We start from the raw sequence: 19,283 nt of genomic DNA on the forward strand, positions 1-19,283 counted from the left end.
CGCAGGTGCTGAGATGTGCGCAAAGTAGCGCCTGGGAGAGCCCCGGCCGGTGTGGAGAAAGGCTGAAGGGGGTCTCGCCGTAAGACCCGCTCGCTGCTCCGTGTTTACTTCAGTCAACGGTAGCCTGGGTGAGGCTTTGTGGATATCAAAATACGAAGAGGTCTGACTTCTACAAGTACGGACGGACTGTTATGCTGCGGCGCGGCCCAAGCCTTTGGCTGCTCAGCTGCCTGTCGCTTTCGGCATCCTCTCACGCGCACAAGGCTTGGCCCCAGCTGCTGCTGAACCATCGCCCACCTGCACCGCCCGGCGACTCCCGCTGCTCATTGGCCCGCCTGCGCTATCTTTAGATTGCATCTGTGGCGCAGGCCTTGAGCACTACGGTAGCAGTCCAGCGCAGTGGAGCTCAATCTGCCGTCATTTTGCGCGACACCGACAGCTTTCCCGTCACTTGTCTGGGCCAATCACACGGCCATATCTGACATCATTAAGGACGCGTAGTGCACAGGGTCGCCGTTTCGACTGACGCAGTATCGGCCCGCCAAAAGCAGCCCCATCGCGAGTCGCGCCTCTACCACCACCACGACACCCACGCGCCGCAGCCATGACGTCTGGTGAGTCTGGGATTCTAGGGTCCTGGCAACGCGGCACCTACTGATGCTCCTCCAGCAGAGTTAATCCTCCAAAAAGCTGCCGAGGACGGCTCCCTCGATTCGTACGTCCCCACCCTAGAGCCCACGTCTGGCGCATGCAGCATCTAACGCGCCCGTGTGCAGAGCAGAATGGCCAAAGACACTGCAGTACATCTTGGATCGCCTGGATGAGGTAATCCCGAGCTACCCATATCCACAGCCGTCAACCCTGACCCTCGCAGATCATCACCGATTTCCCCAAGCCACCCGCAGACGCACTCCCCAGGCCGACCACGTCCGCGACCACCGACCTGCCCTCGCGACCCAACACGTCCAATGCCATATCGAGCCAAGACTCGCATGCCACCGACAAGGAGAATGCACCGCCCGCTACGCCCCCGCGACCGCCTGTGCCTGCCTTCTCCGCCTCGACAGAGTCGCAAAGCGTACCAACAGACGTCACCACCTTCTACTCCTCAATACGCTCCACTCTCTCCAAGAACTTCGCGAGCCATCCCCCGCATACCGTCCAACGCCTAGCTGAACTCGTACTCGAGCCCAAGAAACGCTACCGATACCTGCCACCCTACCTCCGCGCACTCGACCGTGTCGTCTCCGTCTCCTCCCCCCTCACCATCTTCCCTCTGCCACAAGCCGTGCTGCCAACTTCCAGCGGACTGCTCAATGGCACCACATCCACCACTACGCAAACAGCACAGCTAGGTTCAGATGAGGCACTAGGCGGGGCCCTACTTACGCCCATCCCTTGGCTTCAGAACCGCGGCCAGAACGAGCTTATTTCAGAGAGCACCGAAATGGTCGACGGTCCCAACGGTGCTGGACGCATAGAAACAGTGACCGTCGGAATGCTGAGTGGTCAGCGGGCGGAATCCCCTACCTCCAATGTAGCCCAGATTGCTTCGTCACATCCCGAGGGTGAGACGCTGCCGTCCACAGGGCCCGTTACTCAAGGCGAACTTCTGCGCCAAGAACAAGAGGCTGGCATCGTTTTGAACAACCCACACAGCATGACCACTAGCCCGACAAGAACTACATTCGGCGAGATGGAAGGTGGAGGTACCATCGTAGACACAGTCGAGGGCGAGGAAGAAGCGCCGCATGCCCGAGGTCCAGAGGTCATTGGCATGGAAGATACCGGTCCGCAAAAGCAGGGAAAGCTCAACATTGAAGGAGCCATTGGCAGGCCGAGCCTCGATCACAAGAGCCCAGAGGCCAAGTTACCAGCCGAGACAGAAGCCAAGGATCAAGAGATGAAAGATGGCGGATCCGAGAAATCTAGCGATGCGAAAGCTGGAGACAAAGAGTCCAAAGAAGAAGCGCCAGCAAAAGAGGAGACGAAAGATGCAAAGGACGTGGAAATGAAATCGGATGATTAGGCGTCAGACACTTCCCGTGGAGAGGAAGAGACGACTTCGAACACAGTTGTTGACGAGATTTTGAATCTACTGAAGTCCTATATGCCATCCTGACGTTCCGCCTCCTGGGTCTTGTCAGCCGGGCAGATTGGACGTTCTACAGCGTTCAAGCAGGTTTGAATAGGAAGGGAGTGAGAGCTATGCAACGGATGATATCTCGACAGAGTGCACTGGAGTCAAGTTCAGAAGTATGGGACAAGTGACCGGAGCGCAGTAGAAAGACTTCAATAAGACACTTGCACGAACGCTGTAGCAGTCTGGATGGATACAGATAGTTACTATCATCGTGCTCTAATTACTAGCATCATTCAGCCATTGGTTACGAAGCACTTGATAACATCGTCAAATTCCGGCGCAGCCATCACTCAAGACCCACTGCCGTCTCAACGTTTTCTTATATTCACCTGCAGCCATCGTGTCCACTTATCTCAACAGGCCAAAGCACATCTCACTGAACACCTGGAGAACAACCATCGACAAACCATGAGTAAACTTTAAGTTTATTTCGCTATCAAAATCCCACTAGTCCAACTACATCACCACCATCTAATCAACCTTCTTCCACCAAAGAATGCCCCTATACCCATTGCCCCGCTCACTACCAATCTTCAAATACTTAACCTCCTCCCCATTCTCCTCCACCTCCACAATCGTATAATTCCTCTTCCCCTTCTGCCCCTCCCAAGTCGGCACATTCGCCACCGTAAGCGGGCCATGGAAAATCTGGCCCTCCGTCTCCGTCGCAGGCACCTCCTCGTTAACGCTATACGGGCCCGCGTACCCGATACTGTGCTTACCTACAAGCGCCCAATCAGCGTCTGAGTCGTTGGGCTGGTACGGGAAAGTGAGGTTAGGTCGGAATTCAGGTTCAGTGGCTGTGATGGTGGCGGACATGAAGCCGGATTCTGTGTAGATGAGGAGGCCGACGGGGGCTTTGCCGTAGGGGAGGTCGGGGATGGGTTCGCCGTTCCGGGAGCTGGATGTGTTTACCAGGGAGTATGTTCCGGAGAGGGCTTTAAGGATGGGGTTGGTGTCTGTGTTGTCTCTGGCTTTGGGAGGGTCGGTGGGTTCTTCTTCTTCAGTTCGGGGCTTGATCTTAGCTGGTTCCGCCTTGTCGCAGGGGCTGGGGGGGTCGGTGGGCTCAGGGTTGGCGTAGGCGTCTCTGCGCAACTCGGTTATTGGCTCCTTTTCGTTTCTCTTGCGTTGTCCGTCTTCAGTCTTTTGGCGTGGGACTATGACTTGGGGTTGGTCACTAGGACCAGTGGGCTCAGGGTCCGCTGCTCTGCGGGCGTTGGTGATGGGTTCCTCTTCTCCATCACTTCGAGGTAGGATTTCGTCTCCTACGAGTAGATCACGAGGACTAGGAGGTTCAGTTGGTTCAGGAGCCTCGGCGTCGTCTCGACGAGGCATACCGCGGAGTTGCAGAGTCTCCGGCGGGTCAGTGTGCTGGCGTGGGGCATTCTGTCTCTTCTCTGGAGCTTGAGGCGCGGGTGTAGGGGGGACCTCGCGTTTAGGTGGTCTGAGGATTGAGTCTTGTCTTCGGACAACTGCTTCCGCGATTGGAGTCGCACGTGCGACTCGGGGTGGTACGAAAGACTCCTGGCGCTGAACCAGTTCGGGCGCGGGCGTGGGAGCCTCGCGTTTGCCTCCAGGAGCGGACCATACAGCACTGTCCTGTCTTCGGACAGCTGCGAATGGGGGTGGTGGTACGAAAGACTCCTGGCGCTGAACCAGTTCAGGTGAGGGTGTGGGAGCCTCGCGTTTGTAGTGGTCAGTCCATTGGCGTTTGTCCCATTCGGGTACTGCGAAAGACTCCTGGCGCTGAATCAGTTCGGGTGAGGGCGTGGGAACCTCGCGTTTGTAATGATCAGTCCATTGTCGTTTGTAATGATCACTCCATTGCGGGGCCGCAGATGCCAGAGAGGCGAAGAGAATTACAGGAGCAATGGAGACTCGCATCCTGTCGTATAAGATCGGCGATGGTGCTGGTAACAGTTGAGCACTTTACAAGTGGTATCAGACTGGAAACATTTCGCTGCGCATCAAGCAGACAGGGTGCTTTATACCCAGCGACGCAGTGACATGATCGACATCTGAACCACTTCGTTACACACGATCTGGACGACGTGCTTGCCCTTCAGGCGTCACAATTACGCCGAATCGATATCTCTTGTCCGTGCAGGCCAAGCGTAGCGTGAGCGAGTGTCAATTTCCGGGATGTGGCCGTCGGCGTTTTGCGGGGGATCCTCGCCCAAGTCGATCCGAGAATCGATCCTTTTGATCCCCAATCTGGAGCGCATAGCTGAGCAGCCCATCTTTAAAAGATGCTAAGTGTTTCGCAAACAGTGTCGGGAATGTTGTGTGGGTTCTGAGATTGAGATGTTGAGTTGACGGTCGGGAATAAGTCGCTCTGCCAAGGTACCACAGGTCACATGTTGGGGCTGAGCACGTAAGCATCCATCGTGTAAACCTTGGAAACGACCGTTAGTGCGAAACACCAAGACAATCTATAGGGAACGACTTACAACATGTCAGCAAGATGTACGGTTACAGCCTGACAGCGGCATCAAGCCAGGAGACTCGCGTGTCTAGCATCGTTTTGCGGCGCCGAAGTTTCACCACCGCCACGATCAAAGCCCGGGAAAGTGAACACCCCAAGATTCGCGATGCAACTCACCAGTCGGCCCCCAAGGCTTGGTGACCACCGCGACGGCTGTGGTGTTGATCTTTGCGCATCAGCGGCAGGAGCGTCCCTCATCTCTGTGTCCCCGCCAAGGTCTTCTCGGTCCAACTTCACAGCCTCGATCTGCAGCTGCTCCATATTCGCGACATGGACGTCGAAGTTCTTGCGATATCCACTGGTATCGATGATTTCGCTCCCCTCCGGAACTGCCCATTGTCCCTTCACGTACCGTCGTCTATGCCTGCACATCGAGCTCCTAGTAACGTCTCTCGGAGGTCCGTTGCGGCTCAGCGGGATGACGTAGTGAGGGCGAATAGGGTTCGAGCCGTTCGCGACTGGTGTAGCGGGAATAAGCTCTCGTGTGACCTCGAGTGGAGTTGTGCGAAGAACGCCCATCCTAGGCCTTTTTGGAGAAGGCTCGAGGAACTCTTCTGAGAGTGAGCACGATGCCTTACGGAGCACGTCTACGTCAGCCTCTGTGCGAACGTAAACATCTTCGTCCCATGAAACGCTTGCGCCTTCTCGTCGGCGCTTTCGCCTCGGCAGTTGCTCTGCGACATCGGTCCTTTGAACCTTGGGGATATCGGATTCGTTGAGAAGCTTATGCTGGATTTTCTTGAGCGATTTCCATCCTAGATCGTGTTCAAGACCATCTCGGTCAGGGAAGTCTGGATCGCTTGCGATTGTCCAGCGCCGACCACGGCGCTGACTGAAGAACTCGCAGTCCTCCTCGACACGACCGATGAAGCCGCTGTGTTCAGTGTCTTTGTACCAGTGCAGTGCAGCTGTAGCACTGTAGTGCTTCCTGAGTCGGACATGTTGCACGTAAACGTCGTTGTTCTCAGGAGGCTGTTTCGCTTCCCAGGCCAGCTCCATCTCGGAAAGATCTTCTATCTCGTTGATCAAGTTGACTAGGTTTCTCTTGCAGTGTCTGTAAGACACATCTGTTCCATTCACATTCTTCCCCTTCCTACCACCCAGACTGGCGACATGGTAAGTCGACTTAGCATAATGGCCCTCGAGGTTCTCTTTCCATTGAGACAAGCCATCATGGGCGTTGATGAACTCTTGGATATGCTGGAGCGTCTTCATTGAGGCATCTACCAGGCACATCGGGCACATGGCTTTGGCGTAGTTCTCGCTATAGACGGGATGGATCGTGTGTCCACATGCGTTTATAGGCGGATATTGAGGTAGTACCGATTGACATTTTAGCGCGAGGGTGTTTCCATGTTTCGGCGGGGGGCCATTCGGTGGCGCCTTTTCATGACTGTGCTTAGAATGCGTTCGTGGTGTTGAAGAGAGTCTAGAGTCAGTCGCCTTCTTCCCCGAAGAGCGACCGTCCGATGATGGTCGCTTTTTCTTCTTCTCTGGTAACTGTTGTTTCAATTCATCACCTCCGGACTCGTCTGAATTTGAGCGCTCTTTGCGCTTGCCTATGGATGTGTTGGCGTCATACGTTCTTGAGGATGGTTTCTTAGCAGCGGCCGCCGACTTCGCAGGCCGCGCTGGAACTGGGGATTCGGGAACGCTAAATGAGCCCATTTTGTTGGATATTATGCTCGTAAGCTTCGTGTACGCAGATGTTGCGATGGTGGGGATGTGTTGGAGGAACGAGTTCGAATGCACAGAGGACGTGAGTTGTGGCGCGTTGAAAAGCACTGCAATACCGTTGAGCGCCATTGTAGAGAAAGGACGCTCGGACTGAAATTGTGTGACGTCAAACGCTGTTAGCCTTGCGCTGTTGTAGTTGTTGTAGGGGAGTGAAATCGGTGAGTCTTCGGCTTTCACTTCCACTTCTCAAACATCCACCGACGACACTATGCGAAGCATGACTACACTTCTTAGCACTATTGTACGAGGTAATGCGCGTAAATTGATTTGGCACGAAAATACCACATGTGGATTGTAAGCCTTGGTTTCAACGCATCTCAACCATGGTTCTCAGCAAAGTCCGAATGGCCTCTAAGTATGTGGATACGCCGACTGTTTTTAGATTTGTTCTAATATCAATCTGGGACGATCCTACGTTAAGGGCGGCCAAAGTGAAATATGTATGAGACACTTCGTGAGACATTCATAATGCATTTGATGCAAGTGTCTGTAGGTGTCTACGCACTGGGAAGGTTTCCAGTGTAGGTAGTAAGCGGTGCAACGACTGAATGCTTCCCGACGATCCTGAACCTGAAGCAGAACTACGCAAATGATCTTCGGAGTTAGTGTCTTGAGAAAAATCTCCATATGGATACGAGAAATATCAAGTGTCGAACATAAGTCTTTGGTCCATTTTCACTATGCTTTCTTCGCTACAACCAAATTCAAACTTACGCGTCAACGCATTCCCAGCTCTCAATAACATCAGGGTTGCCGCCCTTGTAATGGTTGACCTTGGGGAACTTGCAATGAGCGCGCTCAAATTCAACGCCTAGAGCGACCGTGTCGTTGACAAACTTCGTTCCGATAAGCGTCTCGGGCGCGTTGCCATTCTCTACCCAGTCAACCAAAGCCATGAGTACGTTGTGGCTGGTCTCGTATCCGTTGACCTCGCCCACACTCTGGCCAATGGCGTGCGCACCTTCTCCTCCACCGCAGTGACCAGTTCCACTGACAAGGAAGTAGCGGTAAAACTCGTCGAGCTCTTCAGGGGACAGACCCATAGTAGAAGTGACGTGTTCGTAGTAGCGAGCAGAGTTATCGGATGAGATGACAAAGTCCGCTCCGCCATGCCAGTGTAGCACCTTGGCGCCGCGGTCCTTCATTCCGCTCAAATCACCCTTGAAGGACTCGATTCCAAAGAGATTCAGTTTTGCGGCGTAGTCGTAGTCCTCGGAGCTAAGAGTCGCAGGGTCCCAGTTAGGGTCGTTGTAGATAGCGTAGCGGAACCAATCTGTTGTGTAGGGAAAGGGCTGCCCGTTGATGATAGCGCCCGCCGCAATCACCTCCGCACCAGGCTGCAGACGGGGATAGACCAAGTCTCCTGCATCGTTGAGAAGTGGCGAGTAAACCCCCTTGACTGTCTCTAGCTGCTCGGGTGTAAGGCAGGTAGTGGTGTTGCTGCCCTCAGCGCAAGCTAGGCCCGAAGGGTCATACTGGCAAAGCAAGGGAGCCTCAAGGATGCCATCCTCGAGGTTGTCAAGCTTGTCGCATTGCTTCAAGACATCAGCGTGAATCTGCACCCACTTTGACTGCGGAACGAAAGCGGACGACGAGTTTGCTGGGCCAGTGAGGGTGTAGAAGTGTCCACTCCATGAGGTAAGGTTGTTGAAGGCGAAAGCTGGTGCGCCCGCAACAATGCCGTCGAAATCGTCTGGGAAATCTTGGGCAGACTTCATGCCCTGTCTTCCTCCGGTAGAGCATCCAAGGTAATAGGACTTGTCGTGCGGTTTTCCGTAGAAGTCTTCGGTGATCTGCTTTCCAACCACGACACCAGTATGTAAACTAATATTGATTAGCCGACTTCTAGCATGCCAACACAAGGTTACTTACGCTCGGTACGCGAAGTCTTCCACAACGTCTGAGTTATTGTAAAACGGCAAGCCACTCGTGCCATCGTGACCGTTGTTGGTTCCAACCGCAGCGAAACCTAGACCAACCGCATAGGCCAAATCGTCATAACTGATACAACCATTCAGACCGCCATTGCCCCCAGAGAGAAATCGTCCCGTCCAGTTGGCTGGAAGGAACGCCTCCATCCTGAAGCCAGAACGCTCAGATGTCGACACATTGAGCGCGACGCGGCACATGTCCGCTGTGATAGCTGGCGGTGCTGCGGCACATGTTTCGTCGTATACGGGTACAGTCAGGTTAGTACCAGCGGCGACGAATTCGGCGGTTGTAACAACGCCGCCATCGATGTGAAGTTTAGACGCAAGTTCCTCACACTTCGAGTTGAAAGCGGCCGGTGCCGTGCCGTTTGTGGGGTAAGATGCTGACTGTGGGGCGGCGAATACGACGGAAGGCGCATTCAGCAGCGCGCATTGGAGTGACTTGTCGAACCTCATCTTGACAGTAAGCCAGATAGATTGAGTAAGAACCTTAATCCAAGAGTTTGGGAATGCATCTTCTCTTTATTCTACCGAAAACTGGGTCTTCGTCACGGTACATTACTAGCGTTCGCCTCCGTGCCTGGGGCAGGATAAACGAATAACAGAAGCTGGGGCATATTTGGGGTGCTCCGTTATGCAGCCCTGCAGGGACGTGCCGCGATGACGATCTTTGGCGACACCAAACACCGAATTGTACAAGAAGCATGCGAAGAAGCTGGGGTAAAGGTCTATACTACCGAGGCAACACTGGGAGGCCCACGTGATCGCACTTCAGATTGAATGTTTCGTTCTGTTGCACAACTGCCGACGGGTAATCATGTTGCGTGTACGCGTAGCTGGTGTACTTGGTGATGCCGATGCATCTGCCGATGAGGGCGCGGAGGCGACACTAAGAAGGTGGTTACTTGCTGTAGAACATTTTAGCAAAACATATAAGAGCCGGCCCGATTTGGCCTCTTGTCATGTCCTGTCAGTGCTGTCGTGCGATCGTTGAAGGTTGGGGCCGGCGCTGCGCGTCATGCGGAACATTGAAGCCGATGGGCGGAGTTCTGCCGCCAGGGGAGGAGCGATCTGCGCGTGCGGGTGGGCCCAACGGTGTATTGATTATAAGTCGGGGTATTGATAACAAATCGGCGTTCCATCCAAATTGCGATGGACGTGAAATCGGTAACTGGGATCGCGGAAATTGAGCGACTTTTGGTCGATGAAGCAGGAATAACATTTACTCGCAGGGCATGTACCTCCTAGCAACTAATCAGGTACCATACTCCGCATCCATATAGCACTAGCAGCATCGAAAAGTCCCTTGCATGCAATTGCAACTCCTTGCAGCTCCCTGGGACCACAAATCGCACTCCTACAATCTCGAGGACGTAGCAGAACCCTTCATCATGTCAGCCGTCCTTCGTGCGCAATACCAAGACTGACACTATCCTTCATGCCACCTCATACCTTCCAAACCTTGCCGGCAAACTCCTCAACATCCTGCCAGAGCTCTTTCGGTTTCTCCAGGGCAGCAAAATGCCCACCGCTTTCGTGCTGCTTATAGAATACCAAGTTTGTTTCTTTCTCCAAGATGCTCTTGATGCCTGGGGCCAGTTCTCGTGGGAAGAACGAGAAACCGAGTGGCTTCTTAGGCGCGCCAATGTCCCTAGCACCCGACCCAAACAGCGCGCGATAGGGATAGATAGAACGAGCAAAGCTTTCGGTAAACCAGTAGAGTGACACATTGGTGAGTGTCTCGTCGAGGGACGGGTCCTCATCGCTCCATTCAAGAAACTTCTCACCGATCCTGAAGGACATTAGTGGAGACATCTCTCTACGTAGAACAATGACAATACCATGCAAGAAGTGCGAGCGGGCTCGATGCCAACACATTCCCAATCGTACTGGGTCTCGAGCCATGCTCCTGAGCGTAGGCCGTTCCGCTAGTTGCCCATTCCTTTGCGTAACCGAGTGATTTCTTCTCTACCTCATTCAAAGGAGTGTTCTCGTCCGGCTTAGGAAGACCACTTATCAGGTTCACTGGTACATCAGAATCAGAGTAATCGATATATGGAGTTGGACTTACAATGCAATGCTACACAGGAGTCGTACAATTGGCTCATCATTTGCGCCGTAAAGCTGCCAACGTCTCCTCCCTGGGCGAGGTACTTGTTGAAGCCCAGATTCAGCATCAGCTGGTTCATGACGCGACTGCTGTCTGCCAGAGTCCATTCCTTATCTACCGACTGCACGGTACTCAGGGTGTACCCGGGCAGTGAGGGCACGACGATGTGGTATGGTAGGTCCTTGGCTGAATACTTCTCCTTGATCAACGTCAACATAGGCAGAAATTCGAGGAAACTGCCTGGCCATCCGTGCATGAAGATGATGGGGATGGCATCTTTCTTCTCAGAGAAAAGAGCGACAAAATGCATATCGACGTCCTCGATTTGCATCTTGTAGTTCGGGAACGAGTTGATGTGTTTTTCTTGCGCGCGCCAGTCGTACTTGTTCAGCCAGTAGTCCTTTGCATCGGACAGCCACTTGCGGGACACGCCAAAGCGGCGGTCTTCCTGTCGTCCTTCCCAAGTTTCAGGGGCCAGCTTAGAGAGCTGGAGGAGTTGACGCCATTCCGAAATGCTCTGGTCAGAGACATTGAGAGTGAAGGGTTTGGCGGAGTCGGGTGGTGAATAAGACATGTTCGTGATGAAAGAGGTGTTTTCAGGATTACTGGAGATCAGGCATCCGCGGAGAGCATTCAACCCTTTTATACTCGCCAGACTACACACGAATTATAGTGGGTTTCGCTAGGCAGCCTTCACAATGGAGTGGGGTACATGTACTATCCTGGGCTACGGGCGGAATGAACAAGTCCACCATCCGCTGTGGATCTCTCCGGACCAAGGAGATTCCGTGGAGCCCTTGGAGTGGTTCCGGTGCCTCCGAGCATCTACTACTGATCGTACCTTGGAATTCCATGTTGGTGATTACAGTTCGCTAGTTACCTGCGCTTCAGTCTGGACCTCGGTTCGTACGCTAGGCCAGGGAGACAGTAACGAGAGGAGACGAATCCAGTGTCCAAAGTCAACTAGTGACTTGCAAATACAAAGGGTGAGCAGGGTGTGCGAAGACATCTCTCGGAACGGAAACAACAGCATCCTGAGGTTATATATATTAACCCGAGGCTTTCCGGTAAGTGCGACGCGTCTGAAGCGCGTCGGTGCTTACGTTGTTGTCGTCATCGCCGTAGTGGGGCAGCCCGCCCCGCGATTTGGCATCTGCTAGTTCTGGAACTTTTTCTACAATGAACTAGCGACTCACGCATCAGGTGTGAATCACACTTTCTGTCCAAGCCTCAATCGCAACAAACTTCACACCATGGCCCCAAATCTGGTTGCTGCGATTGATCTGGCTGCTTACACAAAATCTGCCCAAGGTCTTGATGTTCAAGCGCTGTCGTTTGTCGGCAACGTTTTTGTTCGAGTCACCGACGAGACCATCGATGAGACCCTCTCCCACCTGAAGCAATCGGTAGGCCGCTTCGCCAACTATCTAGGTGTTGCTTCCGTCACCTCAATCGACGATGTCGTATCTCTCCTCGATGCCGGCGCCGCCAAGGTATTCGTTACCCGCCAGCAATTAGATCAGCTCAAGACAATGAAGATCGACCAAGACAGGATAGTGCTGTGCTTGCCGGGAAACACAAAGGAAGAGATCATAGAAGCTATCGCGGGCACATCAGTGGACATCTACTCCCACCAAGTGGAGGATGTTGGCCTTGTCGAAGCATGGCTAAAGGACTACGGAACAGATCGCCCCAATGTCTTCGTCTCGTTTGCGAAGCCGAGCATGGAGAGCGTTCTGACCCTAGCAAAACTATCCGCGATACCCATCATCTCCGCCGAAAACCTCACGGTCGACCCCTCGAAACAAACCAACGCGTTGAGCGTCGCAAAGCTGTTCATGGCCAACGCAACGAGCGACCGATCCGACGGCCTTTTCACAACTCTCGTCACAGATGAGCGGGGTGTCGCCCTCGGGCTCGTATACAGCAGCGAAGAAAGTGTCGCGGAGAGTCTCAAGACTGGACGGGGTGTATACCAGAGCCGGAAGCGAGGGTTGTGGTACAAGGGCGAAAGCAGTGGTGATGTCCAAGAGCTGGTGTCATTAGCGCTGGACTGCGATAGCGACTGCCTGCAGTTTGTGGTGCGACAGAAGGGCAGGGGTTTCTGCCACCTTGCAACTCCCACTTGCTTTGGCGAGTACACCGGCCTGTCGAAACTACAGAAGACCCTCCAGAGTCGGAAAGATTCAGCGCCGGAAGGCTCATACACTGCGCGACTCTTCAACGACTCACAGCTGTTGAGGGCAAAGATACTAGAGGAGGCCACCGAGCTGTGCGACGCGAACACCAAAGATGAAGTTGCGTTCGAAGCTGCTGATCTTTTCTACTTTGCTCTCACCAAGTGCATCGCGTCTGGCGTGTCATTAGAGGATGTCGAGCGCAACCTCGACGCGAAGAGCATCAAGGTCAAAAGGCGACAGGGTGATGCTAAGCCGGCCTTTGCCGCCCAAGCAGCTGCAGCAACGAACGGTGCGACCAACAGTACAACAAACCCCCCAACGAAGGAAGAGATCAAGGAAGCCGCTTCAGTGCCTAAGAGCAAGGATGACCCCGCCGGCACAAAGGACGGTCGCATTGCGATGCGAAGATATGCAACCAAAAACGAGACGCCAGAGACCATCAGCGCCACCCTTCAACGACCCTCCCAACGCTCGACCGACAAAATCCTGGGTATATGTCTACCAATCATCGAGGCGGTCAGAACTCGCGGAGATGCTGCGTTGCTAGAATACACACACAAGTTCGAGAAGGCTACTTCGCTTACCTCGCCAGTGCTGAGGGCACCATTCCCTCCGGAGCTCATGCGGTTGAGGCCTGAGACGGCCAAGGCCATTGATGTGTCATTCGAGAACATCAGGAAGTTCCACGCCGCACAGAAAGAGGACAAGCCACTGAGAGTAGAGACTATGCCCGGCATCGTGTGCTCACGATTCGCTCGACCGATTGAAAGGGTTGGCCTGTACGTGCCTGGTGGAACAGCTGTGCTTCCTTCTACAGCGCTCATGCTTGGTGTACCTGCCATGGTCGCTGGCTGCAAGAAGATTGTCCTTGCGACTCCACCACGATCTAATGGCCAGGTAACCCCTGAGGTTGTCTACGTTGCCCACAAGGTCGGCGCGGAATCTATTGTCCTTGCTGGCGGTGCGCAAGCCGTCGCGGCAATGGCATACGGTACTGAAAGCGTGACCAAGGTCGATAAGATTCTCGGACCGGGTAACCAGTTCGTCACCGCAGCAAAGATGCATGTTTCCAACGACACAAACGCCGGTGTGAGCATCGACATGCCTGCGGGACCGAGTGAGGTGCTCGTCATTGCGGACGCGAACGCCAACCCTGCTTTCGTTGCATCCGACCTTCTCAGCCAAGCTGAGCACGGCGTCGACTCCCAGGTCATCTTGATTGCAGTTGGAATGAATGAGTCGCAGCTTGTTGCAGTCGAAGACGAGCTTCACAAGCAGGCGACCGCACTACCACGAGTAGACATTGTCCGTGGCGCTATCGAGCACTCCTTCACACTTGCAGTAGACACAATGGAGGAGGCTATGCAGCTGAGTAACGATTACGCACCCGAACATCTCATCCTGCAAGTCGACGATGCAGAGAAGGTAGCTGAGATGGTGGAGAATGCTGGAAGTGTGTTTATCGGCCAATGGACCCCGGAGAGTGTCGGTGACTACTCTGCTGGTGTTAATCACTCTCTGCGTAAGTCATCCCAATATGTTCTCTTCAGACCTCCTGCTAACTTGAGATAGCAACATACGGCTACGCTAAGCAATACTCCGGTGTCAACTTGTCATCATACGTCAAGCACATCACCAGCTCCCACCTGACTAAGGAAGGACTTGAGAACGTCGGACCTGCTGTTATGGAGCTCGCGCGAGTTGAGGAACTCGAGGCCCACCGAAGGGCTGTCAGCCTGCGACTTGGAGTTGCGTAATCGTTATGGAAAATGAAGCACATGTAACACCATTTCATCATCACGTTGTTGCCTGGATAGAGAAATAGAGTGAAATGATTCAAATGATCAATTGGAAGATGATGTTCTCATCTTGAAGAAGTAAATATATATACGATAGAATTCCATCCCATCTCAACAGAACAAACACTCAACATCTACCGAAAGGTGGTAAAGTCAGTTTACAACTCTCATGTTCACTCTACGCATCTAAGCAAGAGCGGTGCAGAGACCGTTGTAGTTCTCCTTGGCCTTGAAGCTGCCGTCGAAGAGAAGAGGAGTGGAAGCAGCACCGATCCAAGAGTCAGTGTCGCTGACACCCCAGACGGTAACACCAACACAGTTCTCGACGTCCAAGCAGGCAGTAACGGCAGTCTTGTAGTCAGCAGCAGATCCACCCTTGATGTCGAGCTCAGTCATGGCGCACTCGGGAGCAGAGCCACAGAGGAGCTTGAGAGCAGCAGGGTAGTCAGAGATGGGCCAGCTGCCAGACAAGTGGGACTGGGAACCAATGCCGTCAATGGGGACACCAGCAGCGATCCACTTCTTGACGTTGCTGGCCATGGCCTTGGTCTTGGCGTAGCTGGGGCTGTCGAGGTTGTAGTCGTTGATGTAGAGCTTGGCCTCTGGGTCGGCGGCCTTTGCGGTAGCGAAAGCGGTGGCAACAAAGTCCTCGCCGAGAACGTTGTAGAAGACGGAAGAGCGGAAGGAACCGTCCTCGTTGAAGATCTCGTTGACTACGTCCCAGGCGTAGACCTTGCCGGCGTAGGTGGTCATGAGCTTCTTGATGTGAGCGACCATGACTTCCTGGAGCTTGGTCTTGTCGGTGATGGAAGAGACCCAGGTAGGGAGCTGGGAGTGCCAGACGGTGGTGTGTCCACGGATGAGCTTGTTGTTCTCGGTGGCGAAGCTGACGAGTGCGTTGGCGCCGTCGAGGGTGAACTTGCCCTGGGTGGCCTCGGTGGCATCCCACTTCATGCTGTTCTCAGGGGTGACCTGACCGAAGTTGTCGACGATGATCTCCTTGTTCTTGCCCTTGCCGAGAGCACCCTGGTCGGTAGCAACACCGAGGTACTTCTTGCCGTGCGACTTGAAGGCAGCATCGAGCGAGCACTTGGCTCCGTTGGCACCGCTTCCAGCGACGTCGGGGGTGGAGCCGTTGGCACCACCGGCAGAGCCAGTGGCAGCAGGCTGGGCAACAGCAACAGGGGCAGCGATGGGCTCGGTGGCGTTCATCGATGGCACAGGCGCAGCGGATGGAACAACGGGTGCCGGTGCAACGCCGGTGGCAGCAGGAGGTGCCTGGCCGTTTCCACCACCGCTAACGCACTGGCTGTACCAGTCGTTGCTCTTGACGCAGGACCATCCCTGGGGGCAGGTAGAGTCGCCCTGGAAGCCCTGACCACCGCACTGTCCGTAGGGAGCAGCTGCGAGGACAGCCGAAGTCGAGGACAAGGCGACGACACCGAAGTAGATGGAGGATGTGCTGAAATGCATGATTGCTACTTTTCGATCGGTTCGGGTTCAAAGGTGTTCGGTTGGTAGGTGGAAAAAGGATAGAAGCTCGCTTCTATGTGGGTATTCAAGAAAAGAATGTCAGGAAGCACGCTTCCGGTAGGGTTCAAAGAAGAGAAGATAGAGAGAATGTGTAGAGAATGGTGATGACCGAGTGAGTGAAGAAACAGTATGGCGGCGGCTGCGATTCCATCTTATACAAACCACCAGCCGCGATTATGCGTCTGGAACGATTCCACGGTGGGTCAAATTTGGGCGGTTAGCTCCCATGAGGCGCATTGTTTCATGAAACCGTGAAACGACATCCTGGAGATCATTGCACGGCAGCGCCCAAAGGAACCTCGGAACCGAGCGAGTTTAGCCGTTCCAGTCCAACATCGACGAACGACAAGTCGATGAACAGTGGGCTGATGCGGCGCACAGCAAAACGATGATATTGCGTATGGGTAGGTGCCGCTCATGCGATATGAATGGAGAACCGCCATCCAGGCACGAAGCATCATGCGGGCCCGTGCTCTGGGTGCGCCAAGCGCTAAGCCTGTCAGAGGTAGATGTCACCTAAACCCTTTTCGGTACGAACACCAGGCGAACAGACGATTTCTATGTTAACCACCGGTTATCAAATGCTTCATGTTCCTTCGTTCAATGGGTCCCGCCACATCATCGCAGGGTCAAGGTACTCAAGCCTTTCAAGCATTTCAAAACATTCTTGTATTGACTAGGCTGTGATCATCCCCTTTGCTCATCTATGTGATCATGCAGGGTGTTAACTGCCCACAATTATGACTTGTAGACGTGCATGACGTGAGGGTTGCAGTATGCAAGAAGACCGGTCTTGCCCCATTCTCCGCCGATGCCAGATTCCTTGTGGCCTCCAAATATCGCCTGAGGTGTTGGCTTCTCCCATGAGTTTACGAATACGGAACCAGCTTCGAGACGGCGCGCTACCTTGCAAGCCTTCTCGACGTCCTTGCCCCAAACACAGGCACCGAGACCGGTGTTTGTGTTGTTAGCGCGTGCGACGACCTCATCAAGATCGGACCACGGCTGGGTGGGCACGATAGGACCGAATGGCTCTTCTTGGATGATACGGGAGTCGTTGGGCGGGTTGTCGATGATCGTTGGCTGGATGAAGTACCCCTTTCCGGTGCTGACGTCGGGCTGGCCAGCGGCGAACTTGTAGCCCTTGGCCTTGCTGTCCTCGAAGAAGCCCTTTACGCGCTCGTACTGCATCTGGTTCTGAACGGGTCCGAGCAGGTTGTCGCCATCGTCTGGGTTACCGATCTTGATCGACTTGGTGAAGTTGACCATCTCCTCAAGGAACTCCTTGTAGATGGACTCGTGGATGTAGATGCGCTTGGTGGCGACGCATACTTGACCGCTGTTCTGGAAAGCACCCATGACGACTTCAGGTGCAGTCTTCTTGATGTCGACATCAGGAAGGATGATGGACGCATCGTTGCCACCCAGTTCGAGTGTGACGCGCTTGAGGGTCTTTGCAGATGTCTCCATGACCTTCTTTCCGGTGGCGATGGAGCCGGTGAAGCTGATCTTGGCAATGTCGGGGTGGAGGCACATCTGAACACCGAGCTCGTTGTTACCGCCGACTACTTGAAGGACACCTGCAGGGAGGATCTCCTGAGCCAGCTCTACAAACTTCAGAGCTGTGTAAGGTGTGAAGGGTGAAGGCTTGACGATCATGCAGTTTCCGGTCATGAGGGCAGGTGCGATCTTTCCAGTGCTCAGAACAAGAGGGAAGTTCCATGGGCAGATGGCGCCGCAAACACCGAGAGGTGAGTACTCTGTGTAGATGGTCTTCTCCTCATCCTCAACCTTCTCAGAAGGAACATCAAGAGTCAAGTGGTGACCGATGAATCCAGCAACGGCACCAACCTCAATGGCAGCAAACTTCCTCTGCTTGTATGTTAGCAAGGGTGTCAATGATCCCAGCAACGACTATAACGTACCGGCTTGCCAGACTCTTTACACAGCAGGTTGACAAAGTCATCGGTGTGTTGCTGATACGACTCGGCGACCTTGTTAAGGAGCTCCTTCCTCTTCTCAATCTGCAGAAGTAGAAAGTCAGTATATATCTCACATGCACTTCGTACAGTCAGAACTTACCGGGGTATCTCTCCATGCGGGGAAGGCCTTCTTCGCGGCCGCAACAGCGTCGTTCAGGTCCTGCTCACTCGCAATGGGTACATCCCAGAGTTGCTGGCCAGTTGCGGGGTTGATACCATGGTGAATGTTGTCCGAACCGCGCTGCTTGCCGTCGACGATGTTGTAGAAGGTCTCAAAGTCGAGAGTCGAAACTTTTCCTGGAGACATGATTGAGGCGATGGTAGTAGTGGTGGTGTAAGAGTTGATTTGGGTATCGGCAGAGACAAGTTGAACGGGTCAAGGTCACTTCTTAAACGAGTCGAGTCGCCACGCGACTGTTCCTATCCTCGGCAGTACGCCTGTTGTAGCATCTTGGCTGAGACCCTTCGAAGTGGGGTCACAAACAGCAGATTACCGCTTGCATCATCCCTTCCCCAATAAAATATTCTTCCCCGCTATTCTTGGGGCTTAGCTCGAGTGGGTGTCTGCCGCCTAGATGAGCCGTCTACCGTCAAATGAGCTAGCTATCATCGTCGTCTTCCAAGATTTCCGAGTCTTTCAGTAGCTCCCGACGTCGGTCGGATTCTAGGTCGCAGTCGTTACTAAACACTCCCGGCAATTGCCCACCCTCTGCGCGTCGTGTGTTTGTACAGGCCGCTGCACCCCGCCGGGTCCATTGCGGTGCCTGCCGTATCGAGAAGTGGATTCCTTCCCCTTGAACGCGGGACAATCGCTTCACGTAGCTAGATCTTTCGTTGGAAAACGGACATCGCGACTGCCAAGGCCATGACTAGCGTTCGACGTGTCGACTTTGAGACTAGTTTTTTGTCTTTCTCGCTTTACAAAACGGACGAACCTGTATCCGCGTACTCTTGTGGTTCCCTTTGTGGATCGCGCAAGAGTTTCAGCGTTATCGTCCCTGCCGCGGCTTCTTGTCTTGCCTTACGATCATCACGTTAGTGAAGCGGGTGGATACGGGCTAACGATCAACGACGCCTGTATGTCTCGCGGTGAGACGATAAGAGCTCGGAATAGTGAACAGGGCGAATAGAATGTTGTGGAAAGGGTTTGAAAGTCAAGGTGATGTTGAAGGTTTGTAGTTGCGGTGCGATGTTCATGTGTCACCGCACCCGCCACATCATGCACATGCTGTGGAGAAGCTTACTGGTCACAGCGTACTGCGTGGATACTAACATGCAAGAGCCACAGGCTATGCAAAAAATTGATAAGATGCACAAGCACAGTCGACAGAGTGATGAGCGTTCGCAATTAGGAGAAAGAAAATTTTGACATCTCTACGTGGC

General features: G+C 53.8%; 8 protein-coding genes across 8 annotated transcripts; 2 read left to right on the forward strand and 6 right to left on the reverse strand.

Moving 5' to 3' along the window:
- Window positions 1–604: 604 nt before the first annotated feature.
- Window positions 605–2,029, forward strand: J4E92_006466 (uncharacterized protein; the record flags this gene model as incomplete). The annotated part of the gene is made up of 4 exons (XM_051497833.1): window positions 605–614; window positions 670–715; window positions 777–825; window positions 875–2,029. The coding sequence occupies 4 exons, from the start codon at window positions 605–607 to the stop codon at window positions 2,027–2,029; spliced, it is 1,260 nt and encodes a 419-aa protein (XP_051351559.1).
- Window positions 2,030–2,614: 585 nt separating this feature from the next.
- Window positions 2,615–4,598, reverse strand: J4E92_006467 (uncharacterized protein; the record flags this gene model as incomplete). Its single annotated transcript, XM_051497834.1, has 2 exons — window positions 2,615–3,962; window positions 4,594–4,598. The coding sequence occupies 2 exons, from the start codon at window positions 4,596–4,598 to the stop codon at window positions 2,615–2,617; spliced, it is 1,353 nt and encodes a 450-aa protein (XP_051351560.1).
- Window positions 4,599–4,634: 36 nt separating this feature from the next.
- Window positions 4,635–6,652, reverse strand: J4E92_006468 (uncharacterized protein; the record flags this gene model as incomplete). Its single annotated transcript, XM_051497835.1, has 2 exons — window positions 4,635–6,486; window positions 6,648–6,652. 2 exons carry the CDS (start codon window positions 6,650–6,652, stop codon window positions 4,635–4,637), a joined length of 1,857 nt encoding a protein of 618 aa, XP_051351561.1.
- A 423-nt stretch (window positions 6,653–7,075) lies between these two features.
- On the reverse strand, window positions 7,076–8,752 carry J4E92_006469 (uncharacterized protein; the record flags this gene model as incomplete). Its single annotated transcript, XM_051497836.1, has 2 exons — window positions 7,076–8,189; window positions 8,238–8,752. The coding sequence occupies 2 exons, from the start codon at window positions 8,750–8,752 to the stop codon at window positions 7,076–7,078; spliced, it is 1,629 nt and encodes a 542-aa protein (XP_051351562.1).
- A 990-nt stretch (window positions 8,753–9,742) lies between these two features.
- On the reverse strand, window positions 9,743–10,980 carry J4E92_006470 (uncharacterized protein; the record flags this gene model as incomplete). Its single annotated transcript, XM_051497837.1, has 3 exons — window positions 9,743–10,088; window positions 10,138–10,321; window positions 10,368–10,980. 3 exons carry the CDS (start codon window positions 10,978–10,980, stop codon window positions 9,743–9,745), a joined length of 1,143 nt encoding a protein of 380 aa, XP_051351563.1.
- Window positions 10,981–11,659: 679 nt separating this feature from the next.
- On the forward strand, window positions 11,660–14,343 carry HIS3 (imidazoleglycerol-phosphate dehydratase; the record flags this gene model as incomplete). The annotated part of the gene is made up of 2 exons (XM_051497838.1): window positions 11,660–14,108; window positions 14,159–14,343. 2 exons carry the CDS (start codon window positions 11,660–11,662, stop codon window positions 14,341–14,343), a joined length of 2,634 nt encoding a protein of 877 aa, XP_051351564.1.
- A 228-nt stretch (window positions 14,344–14,571) lies between these two features.
- XYNF3 (Endo-1,4-beta-xylanase F3) lies at window positions 14,572–15,858 on the reverse strand (the record flags this gene model as incomplete). Its single annotated transcript, XM_051497839.1, has 1 exon — window positions 14,572–15,858. The coding sequence occupies one exon, from the start codon at window positions 15,856–15,858 to the stop codon at window positions 14,572–14,574; it is 1,287 nt and encodes a 428-aa protein (XP_051351565.1).
- Window positions 15,859–16,656: 798 nt separating this feature from the next.
- J4E92_006473 (uncharacterized protein) lies at window positions 16,657–18,207 on the reverse strand (the record flags this gene model as incomplete). Its single annotated transcript, XM_051497840.1, has 3 exons — window positions 16,657–17,790; window positions 17,844–17,942; window positions 18,001–18,207. The coding sequence occupies 3 exons, from the start codon at window positions 18,205–18,207 to the stop codon at window positions 16,657–16,659; spliced, it is 1,440 nt and encodes a 479-aa protein (XP_051351566.1).
- Window positions 18,208–19,283: the final 1,076 nt, after the last annotated feature.

This window comes from Alternaria infectoria (assembly GCF_024043175.1).
Source record: "Alternaria infectoria strain BMP 0036 chromosome Unknown scaffold_10, whole genome shotgun sequence".
Taxonomy (NCBI): domain Eukaryota; kingdom Fungi; phylum Ascomycota; class Dothideomycetes; order Pleosporales; family Pleosporaceae; genus Alternaria; species Alternaria infectoria.